Genomic DNA, 22,860 nt, shown 5'->3' on the forward strand with positions numbered 1-22,860 from the left:
TAACAAAAGCTGCAGCAAAAGACCTCCTGCCCCTGCCTCATGGCCTTACTCACCATGGTTGGAGCAGCAAAATTACTGTTGCAGTAGCCAGCAGTTCTGCTTAAGTTGTAGCTTGCAGGGGGTGTGCATTGAGGGGTGTTTCTTTTATAAAAAAAGATTTAACCTTGCACCAGACACAATGTATGCACTGTCCATGCTACCCCTATGCTTTGTATTCTCTGCAGCTGAAACCTTGTCCGTAGGCGCATCCTCCACGCCAGGACAGAGACTTTCCCAGTTTAGGAGACAGAAAAAGACGACTCAGGAGGACACAGTCAATGAGTTAATGTGTTCCTCCGAGAGTGACAAGATGGAGCTCAGCACGTGGAGGACTGCATGGTCAGAGAGCCTGCACAATGACCGTGAGGACAGGAGAGCATGCAGGGAACACAAGCGTGACATGCAGGATGAGATGCTGCAGATTATGAGGGAGCAAACAGACATGTCGAGGCATCTGGTTGAGGTTCAAGAAAGGCAGCTGGACACTAGAGTCCCGCTGCAGCATATGCTGAACCTGCTGCCATCATCACCAAGTTCCACATTCTCCTCTCCCAGACATCCTAGGATGCAGTGGTGGGGGTAGGGGGAGGTCCAGTATCTCTTGCACTCAACTCCAGGGCAGGGTACAAGGACCAGAAGGTGCCCATTCCCACACCTTTGATTGTTAGTGCAGTGCACTTGTAAGCAAGCTGTACTTGTTTCTCTCCCCCCCGCCCCCAGTATTCTCTTACTTTTCTTTGCTGTCTCTCAGTGTTTGTGAGCATAATAAAAATTAATGGGATTGTGGAGAAAAGGCTCTTTATTCATTCAGCACACAGTGGTTGGTGGGGGTGTAGTTTACAGGGGAGTGCATGCAATGAAGGAGACAGCTAGGGTAAGGAACAATGCACATAAGTGTCATATTACTGTGGGTCATTGATGAAACTAGTTTTCAAAGCCTCACAGAGATGCAGCACACCTTGATGCGCTCTTCTTATTCCCCTGGTGTCTGGCTGCTCAAGATTTGCTGTCAGGTGATCTGCCTCCACCCCTCCGGAAACTTTTCTCCCTTTGTTTCACAGATATTATGGAGCACACAGCAACAACAATGGGGACACTGCATTCACTGAGGTCTAACATAGTAAGCAAACTACGCCAGCGGGCTTTTAAACATCCAAAGGCACATTCCACCACCATTCTGCACTTGCTCAGCCTATGGCTGAACTGCTCCTTACTGCTAACCAGGCTGCCTGTGTACAGCTTCATGAGCCATGGGAGCAAAGGGTAGGCTGGGTCTCCCAGGAGCACGATTGGCATTTCAACATCACCAACGGTTATTTTGCAGTCTGGAAAAAAAGTTCCTGTTAGCACCTTTCTGAGTAGACCAGAGTTCCTAAAGATGCGCGCGTCATGCACTCCCCATCCATCCCACACGTTGATGAGTGAAACTGCCCCCTGTGATCCTAGCGCTTGCAAATTATTAACCCCTTCCTTTTTTAGTTTATGTACCTTCAAGGTGGTCTGGTGGTGCCAAGATGATGTGTGTGTGTTCTGTTGCCTGCCTCACTGCAGGAACCCCATCACAGCAAAACCATCCATCCACTGCTGCATCCCCCAGTCCCCTCCTTCCTTCTTAGCAGTTTTTGATCGCCTCAACTTTGACTTGGATCACAGCAGACCCCATGGTAGATTTACCCACACCTAATTGGTTCCCCACTGACTGGTAGCAGTCCGGCGTTGCAAGCTTCCACAGAGCAGTTGCCACTGCACTCTCCACCAGCTTTCTCATTTTCTCATTTAGCCGCTGGCTGCTTCAGGGGCTTCTTCACACACAAAGTGAAAAATGACCCTTGCGCGTGTTCTTCTGCCAGCCAGGAGGCGCCTTTGGCGGGCGCCTAGGGCAGCGGAGGGTCCCCCCCCATGGCACACCCCCAGAGGTGGTGCCCCCGAATCCGCCCCCAACCCGCAGCGGCGGATGTTCGGGCCGCCCAGCCACGCCCCCCCCAATGCCCCCCCCCCTAGGTCGCTAATGGGTTTGCCCCGGGCCTGCGCAGCCACTGCTCGGCACCCCATAGCTGCACAACAATGCGGTAATGCCAGTCAGTAGTCTGTTTCCTGTTTCCTCCTGGGCGCAGAAGCAGGAAGTTGCGGCCCAACGACAGCCGCAGCTGTCACTCACCAGCACGCACGCTCCAGCATCCATGGCCAGCAGCAGAGCTGCTCCTGCTGCGCTTGCAGCTGAGCACACACTGCAGGATAAGGCACGAGGTCTTTGTAATGCTCACAACAACATACAGATGAGCTGGGGTCTATTGCTATGCTGCAGCATGCATCATGCTAGGTAACCCAGGCTTAGGAAAAGAGGCGCAAAAAAATGCACGCTTTTAGGATTGAGGGAGGAGAGGGAGGAATCATGAGGGAGGGAGGATGTTTCCATAGCCACGCACAAAAAAGCATTTTTCATGAGGCACCCCAAGCCAAAAACCCAACATCCCACTCCAACCCTATGCACTGTGGGACAGCCACCCCAATGCTCTGCGCCAATGCAGCCTTGCAGCCCTGTGAGCATGCTGCCGCACATGACACCAGGACATGCAAGTGAGCATGCAAAAATCGACTTAATGGGAGCTTCAACGACGGCATCTAAAATAAACTTGTAAATTTGCTGTCAACGGCATCTTCAGTTGCTAGTGCCATCCAGCCAGCAGGCCCCACTCCCCCTCCAGTGCCATCCCCCCTCCCAGCCCTGTGTCCTCCTGCTCTGTGGGGCCCTCCAGGCCTCCTCCTGCTCTGTCCAGGCAGGCTGCTCTCTGCAGGGCCTTTGGGTGCTACCGTGATACACCTACTATCACCAATCTCCTCCTTCAAATCCCCCTAGAGCTGCCGCAGAGAGCGGCCCACTAACTCACAGGGCCATCCGGGAGCCCAGTGCCTTTCTGGGGGGGAGGCGGGGGGGGAAGAGGGAGACTGCAGCTGGGATCCTGGCCCCACAGGCGTCAATGGGAACATGCCAAGGGGGTCAGATTGCACCCCATGTCTAACAGACCATCCCCGTAGCATAGCCCCTGCTCTCCTGGCTGGGACCTGGGGACAACAGCAAGGACGCTGGGGGCGGCCACATGTCACATCAGCGGTGCCGGCCAGAGAATGACTCTCCGGCTCTAGTCATGCACCACAGCCTGAGCCAGAAAATATTTCACCTGCCTTTAGCCCCGCGCTTGGCCAACCCAGGGCAGAGGTTTCCCCAGTCTCAACATACAGACTCCAAGTGGCCAGGGTCACTTGCCCTCCCTGCAAAATATCTGCACCTTGCTTCTCTCCTGAGCTCTTCTTGTGTCAGCTCCAGCCATGGGATCTGGCTCTGTGGGATTAGGGAGCCCACTGAGCTAGAAAACCTCCTCCCCAGGGTGTTGCTGGCAGACCAGACCCAGTCCCCTCCAAACCCTCTCTTGGAGGATCCTAGCTGCCACAACACAGCTGTCCCTCTGGCCCAATAGCTCCGAAAGCCTGGGAGGGATCCATGCCCATCAGGATGGAGCAGGCATCATGACAAGGGAGGCCTCTGATGGAGTAGGACTCACCACTGCGGCGCCTCCTACTGGCTGCCTTGGGAATTAGCTCTGTGCCCTCTTCTGGTGGTGTCTCACCCACCATCACCTCTGCTCCTGGAACCATGTCACCCCAAAGACTGCAGCAGCCTCTTCAGCGCACAGCCCTCTGGCTGTGCCACCCTCAGTTCTCCCCCCTTCCAGGGGGAACTGCAGTCCACTGTCCAGCCACTTCCTTCAGTGGCAACCACAGCCAGTTGTCTGGCTACTTCCTCAGTGGCAAGGCGGCAGGGGACCTGTCCCCCCCATTACTCCAGGTCCCAGCCCAGGAACTCTGTAGATAGCAGACATGTGCTGTGACTCCTCCAACCTCACCATACCTTTCCCTGGGCCACTTTCTCATGGCCCCTAGCACCTTGCCCTTACCTCAGGGCTTCAGCCTGCCAGTCTTAGCAGCCAGCCAGGAGCTCGCTCTAGCCTCCCTGGTCCCTGCTAGCAGCATACTCTGTCCAGGGTACTGGGACTCCTGCCTCTTGCTAGGAGCCTGACCTTCTCCCCTTAAGCTCCAGTCAGCTACTGACTTCTGCGCTGCCCAGCACTTCTTATATGAGCCTGCTGGGCCATGATTGGCTGCTCCTTGCAGCCCCTCTCTAATTGGCTGCCTATTAACCCCTTATGGGCCAGTGTGGGGGCAGATGCCCCATCACAAGGCCACATGCTCTTTCTGAGGCAGTCAGATGGTCTGAGACTGACTGTGGCTCAATCACCAGCCCATGGGCTGGAGGCAGGATCGCTGGGGGCTGCTCTGGCCTGGGGAGTCCGAATGGTCCCTCTCCAGAGACCCCTGTGGTGCAGCGGAGCAGCCGGGGGCGGGGGAGGCTGTTTGTCAGGCAGAGAGCTGGCCTGTCTGGTCCCTGCTGAGGCCCCACTGCAACGTGTGCTACATGCGCTGTCTGCAACTACATGTACCATGCACCTCTCAGGGAGCAGACCCGAACCCGGTAAACGAACACTACCCCTGTGGCCGCTTCCGCTCATCAACCCGCTCAGCGCCAGTCGTTGCAAGCCAGCCACTAGAGGGCAGCAACACCCACAAACACATGTATACACACTCACAGGAGAAGGAGGTTTTTGCTTCACTCAATCCCTGGGGGAGCCCAGAGCCGCCTGCTGGGTGCAGGGGACCTGTGCACCACCTCAGCCCCAGCAGGGGAGGGAATGAAGTCAGAATGCCCCACTCCCCCACAGAGACATGCCAGGAAGCCCCCAGCCCCAGCACAACTCAGCAAGGGGAGGGGCAGCAGGCCTCTCTTCAGAGCGGTGCCAATTGCTGCGGTTTGCAAACATGGCATGAACTTTGCACGGACCTCTCCGTGCGTGTGCATGGCTGTGCTTGGGTCAGAAAGTGTGTGAGCACGAGTCCGTCCACCTGGGAGAATGCGCGTGTACATGTGATTGTGCATTTGTATCAGGGGAGCTTGGGTTTGCTGGGTTACATTTGCACAGAATTTAAAGCTGGATGGGCCCGAGACCATCTAGCCTGGCCTCCTGCGTAACATAGGGCATTACATCTCACCCGGCCCCTCTGTACTGAGCCCAATCACTCAGGCTTGGCTGAAGCGTCTTCCTCAAAGGAGCCAGACTGGCCTGGCAGCATCCGGAGATGGAACCTCCACTGGGCTAATCCCCCTCCCTGGTGAACATATGGGCCTTATTGCCAGTGGGAACGTGTCTGGCTGCAGCCCCGGCCCTGGGCTCTTGTCCTACCTTGACTGGGTCAAAGAGTGCGGTGGTGCCCAGTGTTTTCTGCCCACACGTGTGCCTGTGCCGGGCAGCCAGTTACATGCCTGTGCCTGTGCCGTGTGGCCGATCACACGTGTGCCTGTGCTGCATGGCCAGTTACACGCATGTGCCTGTGCCATGTGGCCGATCACACGTGTGCCTGTGCCAAGTGAACAGTTACATGCATGTTCATGTGCTGTGTGGCCAGTTACACACATGTGCCTGTGCCCTGTGGCTGATCACACAGGTGTGCCCATGCTGCGTGGCCTATCACACGGGTGCCTGTGCTGTGTGGCCAGTTACATGCATGTGCCTGTGCCGTGTGGCCGATCACACAGGTGTGCCCATGCTGCGTGGCCGATCACACGGGTGCCTGTGCTGTGTGGCCAGTTACATGCATGTGCCTGTGCCGTGTGGCCGATCACACGGGTGTGCCCATGCTGCGTGGCCGATCACACGGGTGCCTGTGCTGTGTGGCCAGTTACATGCATGTGCCTGTGCCGTGTGGCTGATCACACGGGTGTGCCCATGCTGCGTGGCCGATCACACAGGTGCCTGTGCTGTGTGGCCAGTTACATGCATGTGCCAGTGCCGCATGCCAATTACACACGGATGTGGGCATGTGTGTGCGGGCCGTGGCCGGCAGGACTCTCCACATGCCTGCAGAGGATCCTGCGCTCCCGCTGCCACCCGGGTGCAGCCCGAGGCCGCCGCAGGCTCTCAGGCCTCGCTCCCCAGTCCCCGAGCTACCCCTCGCCGGCTGGGGGAGGAGCTACTCCCTTGGCCCCCGGGCAGCGAAGGGTTAACGCCCTGCGGTTCCACGGGCTTGGCGCTGGCGATTGGCCGCTGCGGCAGCCAATGGCGAGCGAGAAGCCCCACCCCGGGGCTGATGGACATGCCTTGTCTCTATGCCTCGCCGCAGCCAATCGCGGCCGCGCTGTGCTGCCGCCGTCAGCTCCGCCCCCCACCCTTGCAGGGAGCCCCGCCCCCAGACCCGCCCCTAAGTGGCCCCGCCCTAATCCCCGCCCACCCTGACATGAGCCCCGCCCCCAGCTCCCGTCTGTGCTCCCAGCTCCGCCCCTGTCCCTCACCCTGGAGGCAGCCCCCACACCCAGCATCCTTCTGTGCCCCCCGCCCCTGCCCCAGCCCCCATCTGTGTCCCCCAGGCCAGGCCCCCAGCTCCCACCCCTGGAGGGAGCTCCAGCCCCAGGCTTCCTCCACGCCCTGCCCCCCATGTGGGGCAGGGTCTCACTGACCCCCTCTGAGCAGCCCCGACACACTTGGGTGCAGCCTGGGGAGTGCAAGCCCCATTGCCTGCCCCAGGGTCTGACACCACCCTGCTCCCTGCTGGGGGGAGAGGGGAGCGCAGCCCTTGGAGTGTTCCAAACAGGGGCGGCTCCAGGCCCCAGCATGCCAAGCGCGTGCTTGGGGCGGCATGCTGCGGGGGGCGCTCTGCCGGTCGCCGAGAGGGCGGCAGGCGGCTCTGGTGGACCTCCCGCAGACGTGCCTGCGGAGGGTCCGCTGGTCCCGCGGCTTCGGTGGAGCATCCGCAGGCACGCCTGCAGGAGGTCACCGGAGCCGCGGGACCAGCGACCGGCAGAGCGCCCCCTGCGGCGTGCCGCCGTGCTTGGGGCGGCAAAATGGCTAGAGCCGCCCCTGGTTCCAAAGAGCAGGACCCTGCCATCCAGCTCACTCAGGGCTGGGTCCCCCGTTTCCTGAGAGAGGTGACTCTCCATCCTGATGTCCCATCACAGCCAAGTAGTATTCCCTTCCCCCACCCCCCGCTGCCTTCCCCACACAGGCATGGCCCTTTCCCCCCCCCCCCCCAGGCTGGAGCCCTGCAGTCAACCCCTGCACAGGCACATCCCACGCCCCCCCCCCCCAATCGCAGGCATGAGGCACAGGCCCCCACTCAGTTTTGCTCAGCCCAGAGCAAAGAACAATATAAACTGCTCTCCCCGAAACAACCCCCCAGGGTCGCAGCCTGAGCGAAGCACATCCCAAAAGGCCCCCTTCTTCCCTCTCTCAGTTGGTTTCCCTGTATACCCCACCTCCTGTCACTGCACCCCTGCCAGCCTCCCGCATTTATACCACACCCTCACCTCCTTGGAATCCTCAAGGTCATGGGGTGGAGGGGACACAGCATGGGACATGGGACATGTAGGCAGCACCATGGTGGAGGCTAGCCAGCAACCAGACCTGGAGCAGAGCCCTCCTCATCCACCCTGTGCCCATGGCACCGAGGGAGCTGGCAACAGGCTCTGCTAGCCAAGCTGGCCACGGCCGGATGAGCAGGGAGGCTGGAGCTCAGGCATCGGGAAGAATCGTCTGGCTGGAGTGCAGCATCATGCCACCAGCTGTGCGGACGTCACCACCCGTGAACCAGTGCAGGGAAGGATGGGCCAACAGGCCTGGTCCCGTCCAGCAAACTGCACTCCCATGCTGTGTGGTCAGTGGGCCTCCATCCTGCTGGAAAGGGAGATAGGGAGAGTGCTCCCCCACCTTCTCCAGTTTGTTTCCCAGCTGGACTGGAACCCAAGCCCTGGCCCCCCAAACATGCCACCAGAAGGGAGGGCAAGCCAGGCCAGTGCCAGTTACACACAGGGCTTGCTCCAAGCCCTCACACATGGCAGCAGCTGGCAGCACCCTCCTGAGATCACTTGCCTTTCCCCACAATCCCCAGGACATGCCCCAGAATGCAGCCCAGCTGCCAGGCCCCTGGCACAGCCCCAGCTCCAGCATCTTCGCCCTTTGAAGGGAAGCTGAAGCCCCTTGCAGGCAAACAAGGACAGATCCAGAGTCTCACATCAGAAGCGAGCACTGTGATCCGCTCATCCGCCCTCCTGTGTGACACAGGCCATTGGCCTGCCCTGAAGGAACCCCTGTTTGAACTAGAGAATATCCCCTCTCAGTTTAAAACTTGTCAGGGAAGGAGAATCCACCACGACCCTTGGTTAATTCCCCTCCCTGGTAAAAACACAGGCCTAATTTCCAACCTGAATTCATCTGGCTTCAATTTCCAGCCACCGGATCATGTTAGGCTGTTGTCTGCTAGACTGACGAGCCCAATATCAAACATTTCTTCCCCTTACAGGCTGTGCTCAAATCTCTCCAAAACCTGCTCTTTGTTAAGATCAGTCTGTCGCTATAAGGCAGGTTTTCTGATTGTTCAGTCATTCTTCAGGCTCTTCCGGGGGCACCTGAGCTGGATCCAGGATCCCAACAGTGGTTGCACCAATGCCAAATAGAAAGGTAAACTCACCTCTCTGCTCCTACTTGACACATCCTGTTTGTGCATCCCAAGATCACTTTAGCCCCTTTCGCTGCAGCATCACAGGGGGAGCTTGTGTTCAGATGATTATCCACCATGGGCCCCAAGCTTTTTTCAGCATCGCAGATTCCCAGGATAGAGTGCCCCCTCCTGTAAGTATGGCCTGCATTGTTTGTTCTTAGATATATTTTTAAAAGGGTTAAAAAAAGGTGAGACACACTGGGGTGCAGACCTTGTAAAACAGAAAATCCTCACAGGGTTGTAACGATGGGCTTGCCAGACAAGAATGACTTTATTAAACCATGTTGTTTGCTTGTGCCCAGTTTTCCAAGTGACCCAGACCACGCTGTCAGTGACCTGTCTGTCCTCATCATTATTCACCTCTCCTGCAAGTTCTGGGCCATCTGCAAATGTCACCAGTGGTGATTTGATGTTTTATAATGATAGGAGATATACCAATCTCCTAGAGCTGGAAGGGACCTTGGGTCATTGAGTCCAGCCCCCTGCCTTCAGTAGCAGGACCAAGTACTGATTTTTGCCCCCAGATCCCTAAGTGGCCCCCTCAAGGATTGAGCTCACAACCCTGGGTTTAGCAGCCCAATGCTCAAACCACTGAGTTATCCCTCCCCTTCCAGGTCATTGAGAAAAACATTAAACAGCACAGGGCCAAGAACCAATTCCTGCTGCAGGACCCTGCTGGAAACAGACCCTCTCGGTGATGAGTCCCCGGTTCCAGGGGCACATTGAGACCTCTCCGTTAGCCCGGTTTGAATCCGTTTAACTTGTGCCATGTTAATGACACGGTCCCGTCCTGCGCCAGGAGGCAAAGGCTGTTTCCGCCCACACCCCCGTTAGCTCGGCAGGGTTTCTCCCTCCAGAGGAGCCTCCACCCAGACTGCGCCCCTTCTTCCTCCAGGAGAGACACCAGTCTCACCCGCTCGTCCGCTGCAGGCCGCCCCCTCTTGGCAACCCAGCTGCTCTGTCTCCTGTTCCTGCCCCAGGGGGAGAAGAGACTCCAGCCTGGCATGGATGCCATGACTCTCTGACCCAGCCACCTGGGGGGGGGGCAATGTACCCCGGCACACCCTGGTTTCCGTGCCTGTGGGGACACAGCGCTGACATTGTCCCTGGCAGTATCAGAGGAGGCGGGGAAGGAGGGAGTGGCTGGATCTGAGAAGGCTGCTCTGGAAAGGCGCTGATCTCTCCCCCTGCCTCCCCAATGCAGCAGATTGGCATGTCGTGGCACTGCCCTCTGCTGCCAGGTCCCTGCAGTCAGAGCTGCGCCCTGGGGAGGCCATCATGGGGGGGGGGGCTGCTTTTGATGCCTGGTGTTTGCAGTTGGCTGCTCTTGGGAGGGGGGTGCTGTTATGATGCACATCTGTCTGTCTGTCAGCATCTGTCTGTCACCAGACACATCACCCCATCCAGCTACTGCTATCTGTGTATTGCCATGTGTCCTGTCTCTCACCGTCCTGCTTAGAGCCCGGGATATACTCCGTCATGCTCATCTATACACCCCCCATCCGTTCCCAATTCCCCATCCACCCCTATACACTCCTATCCATCCATCCATCCCCGTACACACCCTTCTATCCATCCATCCATCCATCCCCACCTCTATACATCCCCCATCCGTTCCCAATTCCCCATCCACCCCTATACACTCCTATCCATCCATCCATCCCTGTACACACCCTTTTATCCATCCATCCATCCCCACCTCTATACACCCCCCATCCATTACCAATTCCCCATCCACCCCTATACACTCCTATCCATCCATCTATCCTTGTACACATCCTTCTATCCATCCATCCATCCATCCATCCCCACCTCTATACACCCCCCATCCATTCCCAATTCCCCATCCACCCCTATACACTCCTATCCATCCATCCATCCCTGTACACACCCTTCTATCCATCCATCCATCCCTACCTCTATACACTCCACATCCACCCCCAATTTCCCATCCACCCCATACACTCCCATCCCCTCCATCCATCCCCATCCACCCCTCCACCCTATCCATTCACCCATCCCCATTCACACCCCATCCTATCCATCCCCATGCACCCCCACTTCTATATACCTCTATATACCCCCATCAACCCCTATCCAACCCCTCCATCCATCCCCATCCACTCCATCCCATCCATCCACCCACCCCCATTCACCCTCACCTCTATATAACCCCCATCAACCCCATCCACCTCTATACACCCTCATCCACCCACCCTGTCCAGCTACTGCTATCTGTGTATCGCCCTGTGTCCTCTCTAGAACCGTCCTGGTCAGAGCGTGGGATATACTCCGTCATGCTCATCTATCCATCCCCCATCCATCCTCCATCTATCCATCCCCATCCACCCCCACCTCTATACACCCCCAATCCATCTCCATCCCCACCCCTATACACCTCCATCCACCCCATCCATCCATTCATAGACCCCATCCACTCCATACACACCCTTCCATCCATCCATCCACCCCATCCACACCCCACCCTATACACCCCCATCCATCCACCCCTATACACCCCCCATCATCCCTCCCTCCCATCTACCACTATACACCCCATCCATCCACCCAACCCATACACCCCTCATCCATCCCTCCACCCCATCCACCCATCCCCATCCACCCCTATTCATCCATCCACCCATCCACAACCCACCCCATACACATCCATCCCTCCAGCCCATCCATCCCCACCTCTATACAACCCCTATCCACCCCCTCCATCCATCCACATCCACCCTATCCATTCACCCACACATTCATCCATCCCCATGCACCCCCACCTCTACATACCCCCATCAACCCCTATCCAACCCCTCCATCCATCCCCATCCACTCCTCCATCCCATCCATGCACCCACCCCCATTCACCCTCACCTCTATATACCCCACATCAACCCCCATCCAACTCTATACACCCTCATCCACCGACCATGTCCAGCTACTGTTATCTGTGTATCACCATGTGTCCTCTCTGGAACCATCCTGGTCAGAGCCTGGGATATACTCCGCCATGCTCATCTGTACATCCCCCCATCCATCCTCCATCCATCCATCCCCATCCACCCCCACCTCTATACACCCTCATCCATCCCATTCCTCCTATACACCTCCCATCCATCCTTCCACCCACCCTCATCCCACCCCTATACACCTCCATCCACCCCATAAACCCTCCATCCATCCATTCATCCACCCATCACCATCCACCTCATACACCCCCTTCCATCCACCCACCCCATCCACACCCCATCCTATACACCCCCATCCATCCACCCAACCCATCCCCACCCCACCCACCTCTCTACTCCCATCCATCCACCCCATCCACCCCCATCCATCCCTCCATCCCATCTACCACTATACATCCCCATCCACCCCCACCCATCCCCACGCATCCCTATACACCCCATCCATCCACCCACCCCACACCCCTCATCCATCCTTCCACCCCATCCCCCCATACATCCCCATCCACCCATCCACAACCCACCCTATACACCTCTCTACCCCATCCACCCTTATACACCCCCTCATCCATCCCTCCACTCCCATCCATCCACACCCCCACTGCTATACAGCCCCACCTACCCACCGACCCCCTCCATCCATCACCATCCACCCCCCTCCACTCTCCCTCCCACCCATCCACATACACCACCCCAACACACTCCCCTCCATCCACCCACCACCCCATCCACACCCTCATCCCTATACCTCCCATCCATCCACCCCCATCCATCCCTCCCTCACCATCCACTCCTATACACCCGTCCATCCACCCACCACCCCATCCATCCCTCTACCCTATACACTCCCACGCAACCCTCCACCCTCATCCCTATACCCCCCATCCACCCACCCCCACACTATCGACCCACCCCCCCACTCTGCCCCGCGTAAGCATCCGATCCCAGTGCTTTGTACTGCACCCCACTCCGGGTCCCGCGCTGCCCTACGGCCGGGGGGCCCAGTGGGATAGGCCAGGGACACGGAGCCCCGCAGGCGCCGGGGGGTCGAAACCAGGGGGGCTCCAGCCCCCCATCATCCCCGCGGGGCGCGCCGCCTGCGCCTTTAAGAGGCGGGGGGAGGGGTGGCCCCAGCCCAGCCCCGCTCGCTCCCTGACGTCGGTTCCTTCCCTTTCTCTCGCTGTTTTGCAGCCGCCCCGGCCAGGCGGGGACCCCGCTCGCTCGCCCGCCCCGATGGTTCCGCGCTGCCCGGCCAGGGCCGTTCCCGGCAGCCGCGGCTGGTGAGCGCCCGGCGGGCCGGAGCAGGAGCGGGATGGCCGGAGCCCGCGGCTGGCTCTAGGGGCTCGGCTCCTATTGCACCAGCCGCCCCCCCCCCGCCCGCGCCAGGCTCCAGCATCCCCCCAGCGGGCGGCGCCCCGGAGCCGCGGCCGCCCCTGCCCTTTGTGCGCGGGCGAGGGGCGCACGGAGCCGGGCTCCCCGGGGTGGGACCCCCCTGCTGGGCCATGAGCGCCCCCTTGTAGCCGCGGAGCCGCGCGGGTCCCCCCGGCCAGCCCCCGCGCCCGGCGCCCGGGGAAGATGTCTTCGCGCACCGCCCTGGCGTCTGGCAACGAGCGGAACTCGGACGCGGTGAGTCCCGGGGCCCTTTGTCCCCTGCGCTGCCCCTGCCCCTGGCCGGAGCCAGGCCCCGCGGGTGGGGCGGGCGGCGCACAATGGTCGGAGCCGCCGGGCAGCGCCAGGGATCGATTCGCCTCCTACCCTTGGCCCGAGCTTGGCAATCCGGGTGGGGCCGGGGCTGGGGCCGCCCCTGCGCTGGGCTGGCCGGGGAGGGGGCAGATCGTGTGTGCGAGGGAGCGGGGCGGGCTGGGAACGTCTCCCCAGCCCCCGATGCAGAGAGCCGGGGTGGAGCGGGGCCCAGCCCCCGATGCAGAGAGCCGGGGTGGAGCGGGGCCCCCAGCTGCGCCCACCTGCAGCATGGTGCTTCTGCAAAGGCTCAGCCGGCGGGCCCTTGCAGGGAGGGCGAGCCCAGCGTTGGGGCCATTCCCCCAGCCTCGCTGGCTCCCACCCAGCCCACAGCTGGGAGCGAACAGAGGGGTCGGGTCCTGGAGCCTGCCCCAGCTGAGGGGTGTTATGCTGGGCTGGGGGCGCGGGGAACTGGCAACGCCTGCATCCTGGGTGGGCTGCTAAGGTCAGCAATGACATTTGCCTCGGTGAGGGGGCACGTGGTGTCTCCGTGGGAAGGGAGGGGGGCTACCACATTGCGGGGGGGTGAGGACTCTGCATTGGCTCGGCTTGGGCCTTAGCTTGCTGCAGCAGGGACGGGCCAGGAGGCCTTTGTTGAGTTGGGGGGATGTGGAAGCAGTGAAGGAGGTTGTGGTTTGGGCCTGAATGTCCCCCTGCGGTGTGGAGCTAGAGGAGAAGGGGAACGACCTCCTAGGGCATGGTGAGACCTGTGGACCGTCAACCACACGCGTGCACACGCATGCACACTCACCACCCCTCCCTGACACACACACCAAGGCACATATCACACACTGGGAGCTGCAGACCCCCAGCCTCACACGCACCTCACACTCGCAGACACAACCCCGCACTGGCATCTTCCTAGGAGCCAGGCGGGCCCTGCCCGTGGACTCCCATGTCCTCCGCCTTGCACCCTGCCCGGGATGAGGAGAGTCCATGCGCGCCGGCGTTCCTGCTGGCACAGTGCCGTTGCCACTTGTGTGGCCTTGCCATGGACTCTCCAGAGCCGCTCTGCCCTGCACTGGCTGTACTTTACAGGGAAAAGTAGTTCCTTAGCAACTAAGGTGGCATTTCCTGGCACCGCAGGGGTGGGGGGCCCCCCTCTCTGCCTGGCTCCCTCCCTGGCCTGACACACCAGTCTCAGACACAGGGTGGCAAATGCAAAGTTTCCCTGGGAATTGCCCATGTGCTTGGCTTGGGTGGCACCAGGATCTCCGAGCAGGGCTGCTTCGTGACATAGGAGCCATAGGGGAAGGCGCCTGGAGTGGCCTCCTCCTCGCTGAGATGAGCCATGTCCCTCCCCCTGCCAGCCTGGCCCAAGCCATCTGTCTGTGGAGGCTGGTGCTCTGCTCCCACCATGGCCTCTGCTGGATGCTCCCAGCATGCACTTGGCCTGATGTGGGATGCAGATACCCTGGAGCGCGAGTCAATGAGCCTCTCTCCCCTCCTCGCCTGCGTGGCTCCAATGCTCCTGCTGCTGCGTGTGACATTGGGCAGCCCTCTCCGAGCCTGGCCTGGCCTACTGGGAGCCTGATCTCCTGCCGGCCCCTTCTCCTGGCCCCAGTGCGGTGGGACAGTTCAGTCCTGGCAACAGCCCAGCGTGCACTGAGACCCAGACGTGCCGGGGCACCTGCTCCCTCCTCCTGTGGCCGCTGGAGATGGGGGTGGACAGCAAAGCCAGCGTGGGCCCCGTGCTGCTGTCAGCCCTCCGGAGGGAACCTTCTCTGGGGAGATGGCCCTTGGGCCCTGCTAGTCAAAGAGCTGGGTAACTAGCTTAGTCCCATTGCACCCAGCAAAGGGGAGTGAAGTGGCTCTCTTGCATGGGGGAAACTGAGGCACAGAGGGGCAGTGACTCGGACACGCAGTGAGTCAGACAGAGCTGGGGATAGGAGTCCTGACACTCTGTCTCCCCCTGCTGTACCTCACTAGCCCCCACTCTCCTCCTAGAGCCAAGGATTGAACTCAGGAGTCTTGATTCCTCCGAGTCTCAGCCACCAGACTCCACTCCTTCAGGACTCCTGGGTTCTGTTCCCAGCTCTGTGACACCCCAGCTCCACCCCACTCCTCTTGCAGAGCTGGGGTTAGAACCCAGGAGTCCTGGCTCCTCCCCCCCCCCAAAAAAACCCCTTTGACTACATCCTTCACTGCTGGGATGGGTCATCTTGCGTCACCAGCAAACTCTGGTGCTGAGTGAGCAGGAGTCCCTAAATCCCTTCCCTCACCAGTGACCCCGCCTGCCTCCCTGTCCCTGGGAGATGGAGCAGCTTGTCCTGCTTTGGGGAAGTGGCTTTCTGAGATTGCAACAACCTCCGTCATTTCCCTTCGTGTCCCGCCCGCCCCAGTCCACTGCCCAGCCAGGGCACGGGTGTCAGGGCAGTGAGAGGGTTTGCTCCAGGGAATACCCTTGCCCTGCCCTTTCTGAGTACACAGGCCTGCTGGGAATCCAGCTCCGTGGCCTGAGGACTCCAAACCCACTGCCTTAGTGACCTAAGGCCCTGTGCTCCCCTCCTGGGGGGTGGGGGTGGTGCTGCAGGGGCCTCCCCAGGGAGCCGGGCTGCTGCTGCTGGCCAGGCACCAACCCAGAGTGCTGGGCTCCCTCCACCCCACTGAAGGCTTTGGGGTCAGCACCATGCAGCAGCCAGCCCCTCCCTGGGGGCTAAGCAAGCCCCACCTCAGGCTTTGGGAGTGCCCTGTCCTGAAGAGCTCTCAGAAGAGGAATTTCCCAGCCCCCAGGGCAGGCCCTGCCCCCATTGGCACCCGGTCTTCCCTCCCCCTTCTCCTTTTGGTCCCATTCCCCCAGTCGTAGAAATGTCAGGCTGGAAGGGACCTCGAGAAGTCATCTACTCCAGCCCCTGCAATGAGGCTGGACCTAGTCACCCTAGACCACCCTGCCAGGGCTTTGTCCCTCCCATGGTGGGGATTTTCACCCCCCTCCCTACACAACCTAGCCCAGACCTTAACTCCCCTTCCATAGTAGGAAGGTTTGGCCTAATCTCGAACCTAGAGCCCCCTTGCTGCAGCGTAAGCCTGTTACTTGGCCTACCTTCCGTGGAGCCCTCCCCAGGACCGAGCAGAGCGGGACAATTACTTCTTGTGTCTTACCTACGTCACTCCTGGTACTGCACCCAGAATGAGAATTGCCCTTTTTGCAGCTGCATCCCGTTGTCAACTCCTATTCAGTTTGTGATCCACTAGAACCCGGATCCTGTCCAGCAGCTCTGCCACCGAGCCAGCCAGGCCCCGCTTTGTACTTGGGCGTTTGATTTTTTCCTTCCTAAGGGAAGTAGTTTGCAGTTGTCTTTAATAAACGTCAGAATTCAGACCAATTCTCCAGTTTGCTTTGAATTCTGATCCTGGCCTTCCAAGCGCTTCCTGCCCTCCTAGCTGGGTGGCCTCCGCAGAGTTTATAGCCATTTGCTCCATGCCATTATCCAAGTCATCCCTGAAAATATTGACTGACCCTGTGGGACCCCACTGCCCAGTGAGCATGCCCTCTGTATTTGGTCTTTCAGCCAGCTGTGCACCCACCAGACAGTAATTTCATTCTAGACCACTGTGCCCAGGACAGGGTTCTCAACCTGTGGTCCAAGGAGCCCAGGGGGTCCCCCAGGCTGTGCCTCAGATCTGTACTTCCCTTTGAAATCTTTTAGTGGTGTGCAAATGCCAAGAGGTGGAAAACCACTTGCTTATGAGACTGGGACAAACGCCTCAGTCAAATGTCACTTCTGCTGTAGAGAAGGAGATTAGGTTGGCTTAGAGGGCTCCCTTCCAAGCTGTGAGCCCATCCCAGCCTGCTTAGCTTGAGCACAGGAGTGACTCTTCACCTGAGGTGCTAGGCTCATGTGGCAGCGGCAGGAATGGGCAGGGTGATGGAATGGCCTGCAGTGGTGCAGGCAGTGCCTTGCTGGAGAGTGGCCCAGCAAGGCCATGGCATCTCTAGCCCCAAAGGCCTTCCCAAGCAGTCTCTGTCCAGGTCAAAGGGAGAGGAAGCTGCTGTGGGACACCGTGGGCTTGGTGCCGAGGGCATGGGGCACCTCACTCCCCTTGCTGACATCTTGCCACCATGGGGGCAGTGGGGTGGGCAAGGCGCAAACCCCGTTCATCCCTGCCTAGGGGGCCATGCCCTCTCCGGGACGTGCTGCCACTCCACACTCGGCCCCTGCACCGTTGACATGATGCCTGGCACAGCCCCATGGCCTCGGCTGCCCTTGTGGTGGGACGCAATTCCAGTGCATTATGTATGGACTCAGGCCACCTGGGGTGCTGGGCTCCCCCTTCCCCTGCCTGAGTGGTTGTGCTTGGCATCCCAGAATGCACTGCTGCCTGCCTCCCATGTGACACTGCCCCCTTGCCAAGGGTCAGGGACGGGGCCCGGAGCCCTTGCTCCCATCGCCCTCCTGCTGGGCTCCAGGTCCCACAAGTGGGTGCAGCTGGTGCACCCTAGGGACTGGCTGGGTGATGCTGCTGCCCAGAGCTATTTCTGCAGCTCACGCCACCAGTGAAATGGAGCAGGGTGTCTGTCTAGTTCCCAGTGTGGTTTTCTGACCATGTCACCAATAGGTTTGGTACTGGTGGGCATCTCTGCCTTAACTGGCCTGGCAGACTGAAGGCCTCCGGAGAGCTGTGTGGCTGGGGGAGCCAGGGTAGGGATAGTAGGGAGCTATGGGAAGGGGTTAAGAGGTACTGGCAGTGCTGAGGGTGGGGTGGATTCCAAGGCTGGGAGAGTAGGGGGCTGCAGGTCAGGTTCGAGGGGCACTGGCAAAGCTGTGGGGCAGGGGGAGAGGGGGATGGATTCCTGGCCTGGGATAGCAGGGGGCTGCGGGTCAGGGTTGAGGGGCATAAGGGGAGCTGTGGGGCTCAGGGGTCCAGGTCTGGGGCCCCGGGGGCTACAGGAGATTGTTCAGGCCAGCCAGGAGGTTCCTGAGTGGCTGCCGTGGGTTGTGGGGTTGGGATGCTGTCAGGTCAGAGCAGGGCCCGAGGCCAAACTCTTCCGGAAGTAGCCAGTGAGTGAGGGGCTGTTTGTGGGATGGGCATGAGGGGCCTGGGGCCCTGCCTTCAGAAGGGCTGTGGGGCTCCCAGAAACAGGGCCACCGAAGTCTGTTAACACGTCTACAAATCCTGGCCTGAGGCTCTATGGCTGGGCCCTGGCCCATGAGCACCCCCTGCTGGAGGCCTGGGGTGGGACCAGCCCCGGTGCTGCAGCGGAGGTGGTCGGAGTGCGGGGAAGTGCTGCCTGTGAGGACAGCACAGCCTGTGGGGCACAGCACAGTGTGCCCTCTGAGCCCCACCCGCCTGGGTCAATCCCCCGGCTCCCTGGGGCGGTGGGAGCAGACCACGCCCTGCTGTGGGCTCCGCCCCTGCTCGTCTGCTGCCCAGACTCTGGGCTCCTCCTGCCATTGGCATGGCCCCTGCGTTTCCTGTTTAAAGAGCTGGCGCCCCATTGCAGTGTCTGAGCCTGGCACCCCTTCCCTCCCCGCTGTGCACTGCCCCCCGCCCCCAGTTGCTTTGGGACCATGTCAGCCAGCAGGCCCTAACTATCAGGGCCTGGAGCCCTGGGGCAGGGGAGGGCTCTGTGTTTACACGTGTTCGCTGCTCGCTCCCGCCTGGTTAAATACCACCTGGGCCGTGCTAGTCAGGGCGCGCTGCCTGACGCCGCCTGACAGTGGCTGGGAAACACGTGCTGCCGTTGAAAGCCAGGTGACCTCCCCACCCCCGGGGCAGTGGAGTTTCAGAAGAGGTGCCCGAAGGGAATGGGCTGCCCAGGACTGCGGGGACCGGCGTAGCTACACCTGAGTCGGGGGGCCCACGCTGCCACCACGCCGCCCAGGGAAAGGAGAAGCTATTCTGCAATGCTCAGGGCTGGTCCAGCCAGACACGCCTGCCTCTGCACGCCTGGCACAGTGGGCAGGTGGCAGGCCAGGGTGGGGTGATCTGCTGCCGGCGCGTGTTTGTCGGCGCTAGCGCTTGCAGCTCCTGCTGCTTTGGTGCCGCCTGGGACGGGTGCTCCCTGTCCTCGAGCATGGGTGGAGGGGATGGGTTAGATCGGCATCAGCCCAGCTCGGCTCGCGGCTCGGCTCGCTGGGCCCCAGCCAGATGCTCTGCACGCGGGCCGTGTTGGCGTCTGAGCTGCCGGATCCAAGGCCAATGGTCCAGCAGCCTCCCGTCTCCTTATCCCATCCTGAGCCGGCTGGTGTGTTGGGAATGAGCCTCCGAAAGCTCAGCCTGCTGGGCCAGGGCTCCCTTCTCTGCAGCCTGGCTGGGGCCTGGCTCGCCGGCACTCAGTGATCCCCTTGCCTGGGCCAAAAGTCGGCACACTGCTCTCCCCCCCCCCCATGGCTTCTGTGGCAGGGCACGTTACGGCTGCGCTCTGCATGGGGCCGTCCTCGGGGCGAGTCGAGCTCTGTGCTCAAAGCCGGCACTCGACCCACCGGTTCCGCACAGCGCGCACAGCATGACCTCCCTGCACACTGGGTGAACTCGGAGAAGTGCCGCTAAATCCGTTAATTAGCTTGTGAGTTTAAATTAATTTTGAAAGGGGCCTTTTAGGAAGCTTCGCCCCTGGGATCCGGTAGAGCGTGCAGACACGGAGCGACAGCTCAGGCGCCCCTGGTTGGGAGAGCTCGTGGGAGCCTGGGCTGGGGGGAAAAAAGTGGGGTCTTTTATAGTCATTTCTCCTTCTGCAGGGCCTGGTGGGGGGGAAGTGTGTTTCCCTGGGGAGAGCTGCCCTCTCTCACGGTCCTTGCTTGTCCCCAGCTGCGTGGCTGGTTTGAGGAGGGCTGCTCTCACCTGCTGGTCTGAGGGGAGTGAGAAAGCGGGAGTGGAGGTGGCACCAGCAATCAGTGGAGTTTACATGAGATGCCAGGCTCTGGCCCTGTTGGCAGGCTCCTGCTGGGCATCCCTGCAGAGCAGCAGTTAAGAGGGCTCACCCCAGCCCCTAACACAAGGAGGGTTAAGTCTGACCTGAACCCCGAATGTCCTCGGTGCCTTGGCTAGGGACAGCGGCAGCGTCCTGGGATGCAGGTGACCCCCAGGACTGGTCCGGCTCTGGGCCCGAACGCCCACCGAGCAGGGCTCTGTCTGGGGCTGCTGGGGAGGGGAGGCCTTCCTGAGAGGCACAGTGGGCATTGGAGGCCGAATCCAGGCTAGCAGGCCCCCAGCTCTGGCTGGCAGGATGGCGGGAAGCTTGCTGAGCTAGCCAGGAGGCTGGCGTAGAGCGAGGCAGCTGGGGTGGGCAGAGGAGGTTGGGTTACTCTCCCTGGGCAGGGCAGTGGTGCTTGGGGAGGGGCCAAGGTAATGCATCCTCAGGAGAGCCGAGCAACTGATCTCTGAGCTGCTGCAGAGTCATTTGGGGAGGGTTGGCCCCCTGGCTTTGTCATGGGGGGGTTTCCATGGCACCAATGCGGGGATGGGGACCCTGAAATACTGCCTCTGCTTTGGGGATTTGGCATCCGTGGCCAGGGCCGCCTGGGGGGGAGTGGTGCAAGTGGGGGCAATTTGCCTCGGGCCCCACAGGGGCCCCGCGAGCCCTGGCTGAGAATCCCTTCCCTGGCTAGAGGCGCCTTTTTAATTGTTACTCACCCGGCGGCGGTCCTGGTCTTCGGCGGCACTTCGGCGGCGAGTCCTTCACTCGCGCCGGTCTTCGGCGGCGGGTCCTTCAGTGCTGCCGAAGACGCGGAGCAAGTGAAGGACCCGCCGCTGCCGCAGACTTGCAGCGCCGCCCGGTGAGTACAAGCACCGCAGCAGGTGGCGCCTTTTTTTATGTCTGCTCCCCTGCTTTGCCTCAGGCCCCCGAATCCTCTGGGCGGCCCTGTCTGCGGTGCCAGGATGGGGGGTTGCTGGCTCTGGGATTGGGGGTGGGGATGTTCCGGCGGCACTGGGCTCTGGGATGTGGGGGGAACGCCGAGATTGGCGGGATTCACATGGCGCTGGCTCTGGGATGGAGGGGGCGCTGGGATGGGGAGGGTTCATGTGGCACTGGCTCTGGAATGGGGTTCCTGTGGTGCTGGCTCTGGGATGGGTGGGTGGGTGCTGGGATGGGGAGGGTTCATGTGGCACTGGCTCTGGGATGGGGGGGGGTGCTGGGATGGGATGGGTTCCTGCAGCGCTGGCTTTGGGATTGGGGGGGACACCGGGATGAGAGGGGTTCATGTAGCGCTGGCTCTGGGATTGGGGGGCCACCGAGATGGGAGGGGTCCCTGCGCCGCTGGCTCCAGGATGGGGAGCCCTGCGGCTCTGGGATGGGGCGTACCAGCTCTCTCAGTATCGCCACCCCTGCATGCGAGAGCCGTGCCTGGCGGCCATGTCCTTCCCTTGCTGTGCCAGGCTGGAAGCCGCTGGGGCTGGAGGCTTCTGTTTACCCATCGGAGGGTGGCAGTGCAGGCAAACTCTCCTCCCCAGCTGCCTGTTGGCCCTGGGATCCAGCTCCATGCTAGCCTTGGGGCATGGGGCTGCGGGGAAGGAGGCAGTGCTGGCGGTGAAGCCAGAGTTCATGGGGATGGAGGGCAGGCCAGAGCCCCGCCCTGCTGCACTGCCCCCCCTCCGGTGGCCTGTAGCCATCTGCATGCAGCGTGGCAGCCCCGGGCTTTGCTGGGCCGTCACTCGCTCTTGTCTCAGCATGTCCAGGCCCAGCCAGCTGCTGAGTGCAAAGCACCCAGGCAGCTGCCAATGCTGTCAGCTCTCTTGGGGTGGGGTGGTGGGGGGAAACGACGCTGGCTGCAGGCTTCATCCAGGTTCCTGGCAAACTTGGGCCCCGATTAGGCCCAGCTTCTAAGGCTGGTTGGGGCATCAGCACAGAGGCCAGCCCACTCCATGGCACCGAGGCAGCAGACAGCAGTAACTCATTCTGCGGCCGTGCCGCCGGCCACCACAGTGACTCACAACAAGCCCTGGCTGGCCCCGGGGCTGGCTCAGCACAGCTCTGTTGGGCGGGGCATTGGGCCCAGGCTATGCCAGGTCTGGCACAGCCATGCTCTTTGCACACCACTCGCCTGGCTGAATCACAGGCTGGGACTGGAGGTGGCTGGCCCCTGCTCACTTGGCGTTGGCTGGTTGGCATCAGTGCCCCCCTGCTAGCATGGGCTCTCCTGGCTCCACGGGCCTGGCCTCAGACCCACACCCCTATGAGCTGTGCTTCAGGGCTGGGGCTTGACTCAGTAGCTCCTCCTGCTCCTAGGCGGGAATGGTCTCCCCTGGAGATGGATGGACGGAAGGAGCATGATCCCTCTGCCCAGCCTCTGAACTGCTCCACAGACCCATAGACTTTAAAGCCGGAAGGGATTATCATGTTCTTCTTGGAGTGCTGGTCCCTATCTGTATTCCCTGGAGGGTTATACCCAAGCGCCATGTGCCCGGAGCCAGAGAATTTGGAAGTAGTAGCATCCGTTGGTCTGAGCATGAGCCCTTGCTCCGCCTCATGGTTTCATCCGAGGTGATAAAGGGTGGGGTGGACCGACCGCGCCCTCAGTGCCATCTCACCGCTGTGTGGTCCAGGTCGGAGCCTCTCCTCTCATCT

The 22,860-nt window shown here is 60.7% G+C and overlaps 1 protein-coding gene across 2 annotated transcripts in view; it reads left to right on the forward strand.

Moving 5' to 3' along the window:
- Positions 1-13,086: 13,086 nt before the first annotated feature.
- MARK4 (microtubule affinity regulating kinase 4) overlaps positions 13,087-22,860 on the forward strand; it is a 60,239-nt gene continuing 50,465 nt past the window's right edge. Inside the window, exon 1 of one of the 2 annotated variants that reach the window (XM_039509661.1) lies at positions 13,087-13,235. In XM_039509661.1, coding sequence (XP_039365595.1) covers positions 13,185-13,235 — 51 coding nt within the window. In that variant the 5' untranslated portion in view covers positions 13,087-13,184. The remainder of the gene's footprint in view (positions 13,236-22,860) is intronic. The other variant, XM_039509662.1, reaches the window with a different exon arrangement.

The sequence above is a fragment of the Mauremys reevesii genome, linkage group 22, assembly GCF_016161935.1.
Source record: "Mauremys reevesii isolate NIE-2019 linkage group 22, ASM1616193v1, whole genome shotgun sequence".
In the NCBI taxonomy this organism is placed as follows: domain Eukaryota; kingdom Metazoa; phylum Chordata; order Testudines; family Geoemydidae; genus Mauremys; species Mauremys reevesii.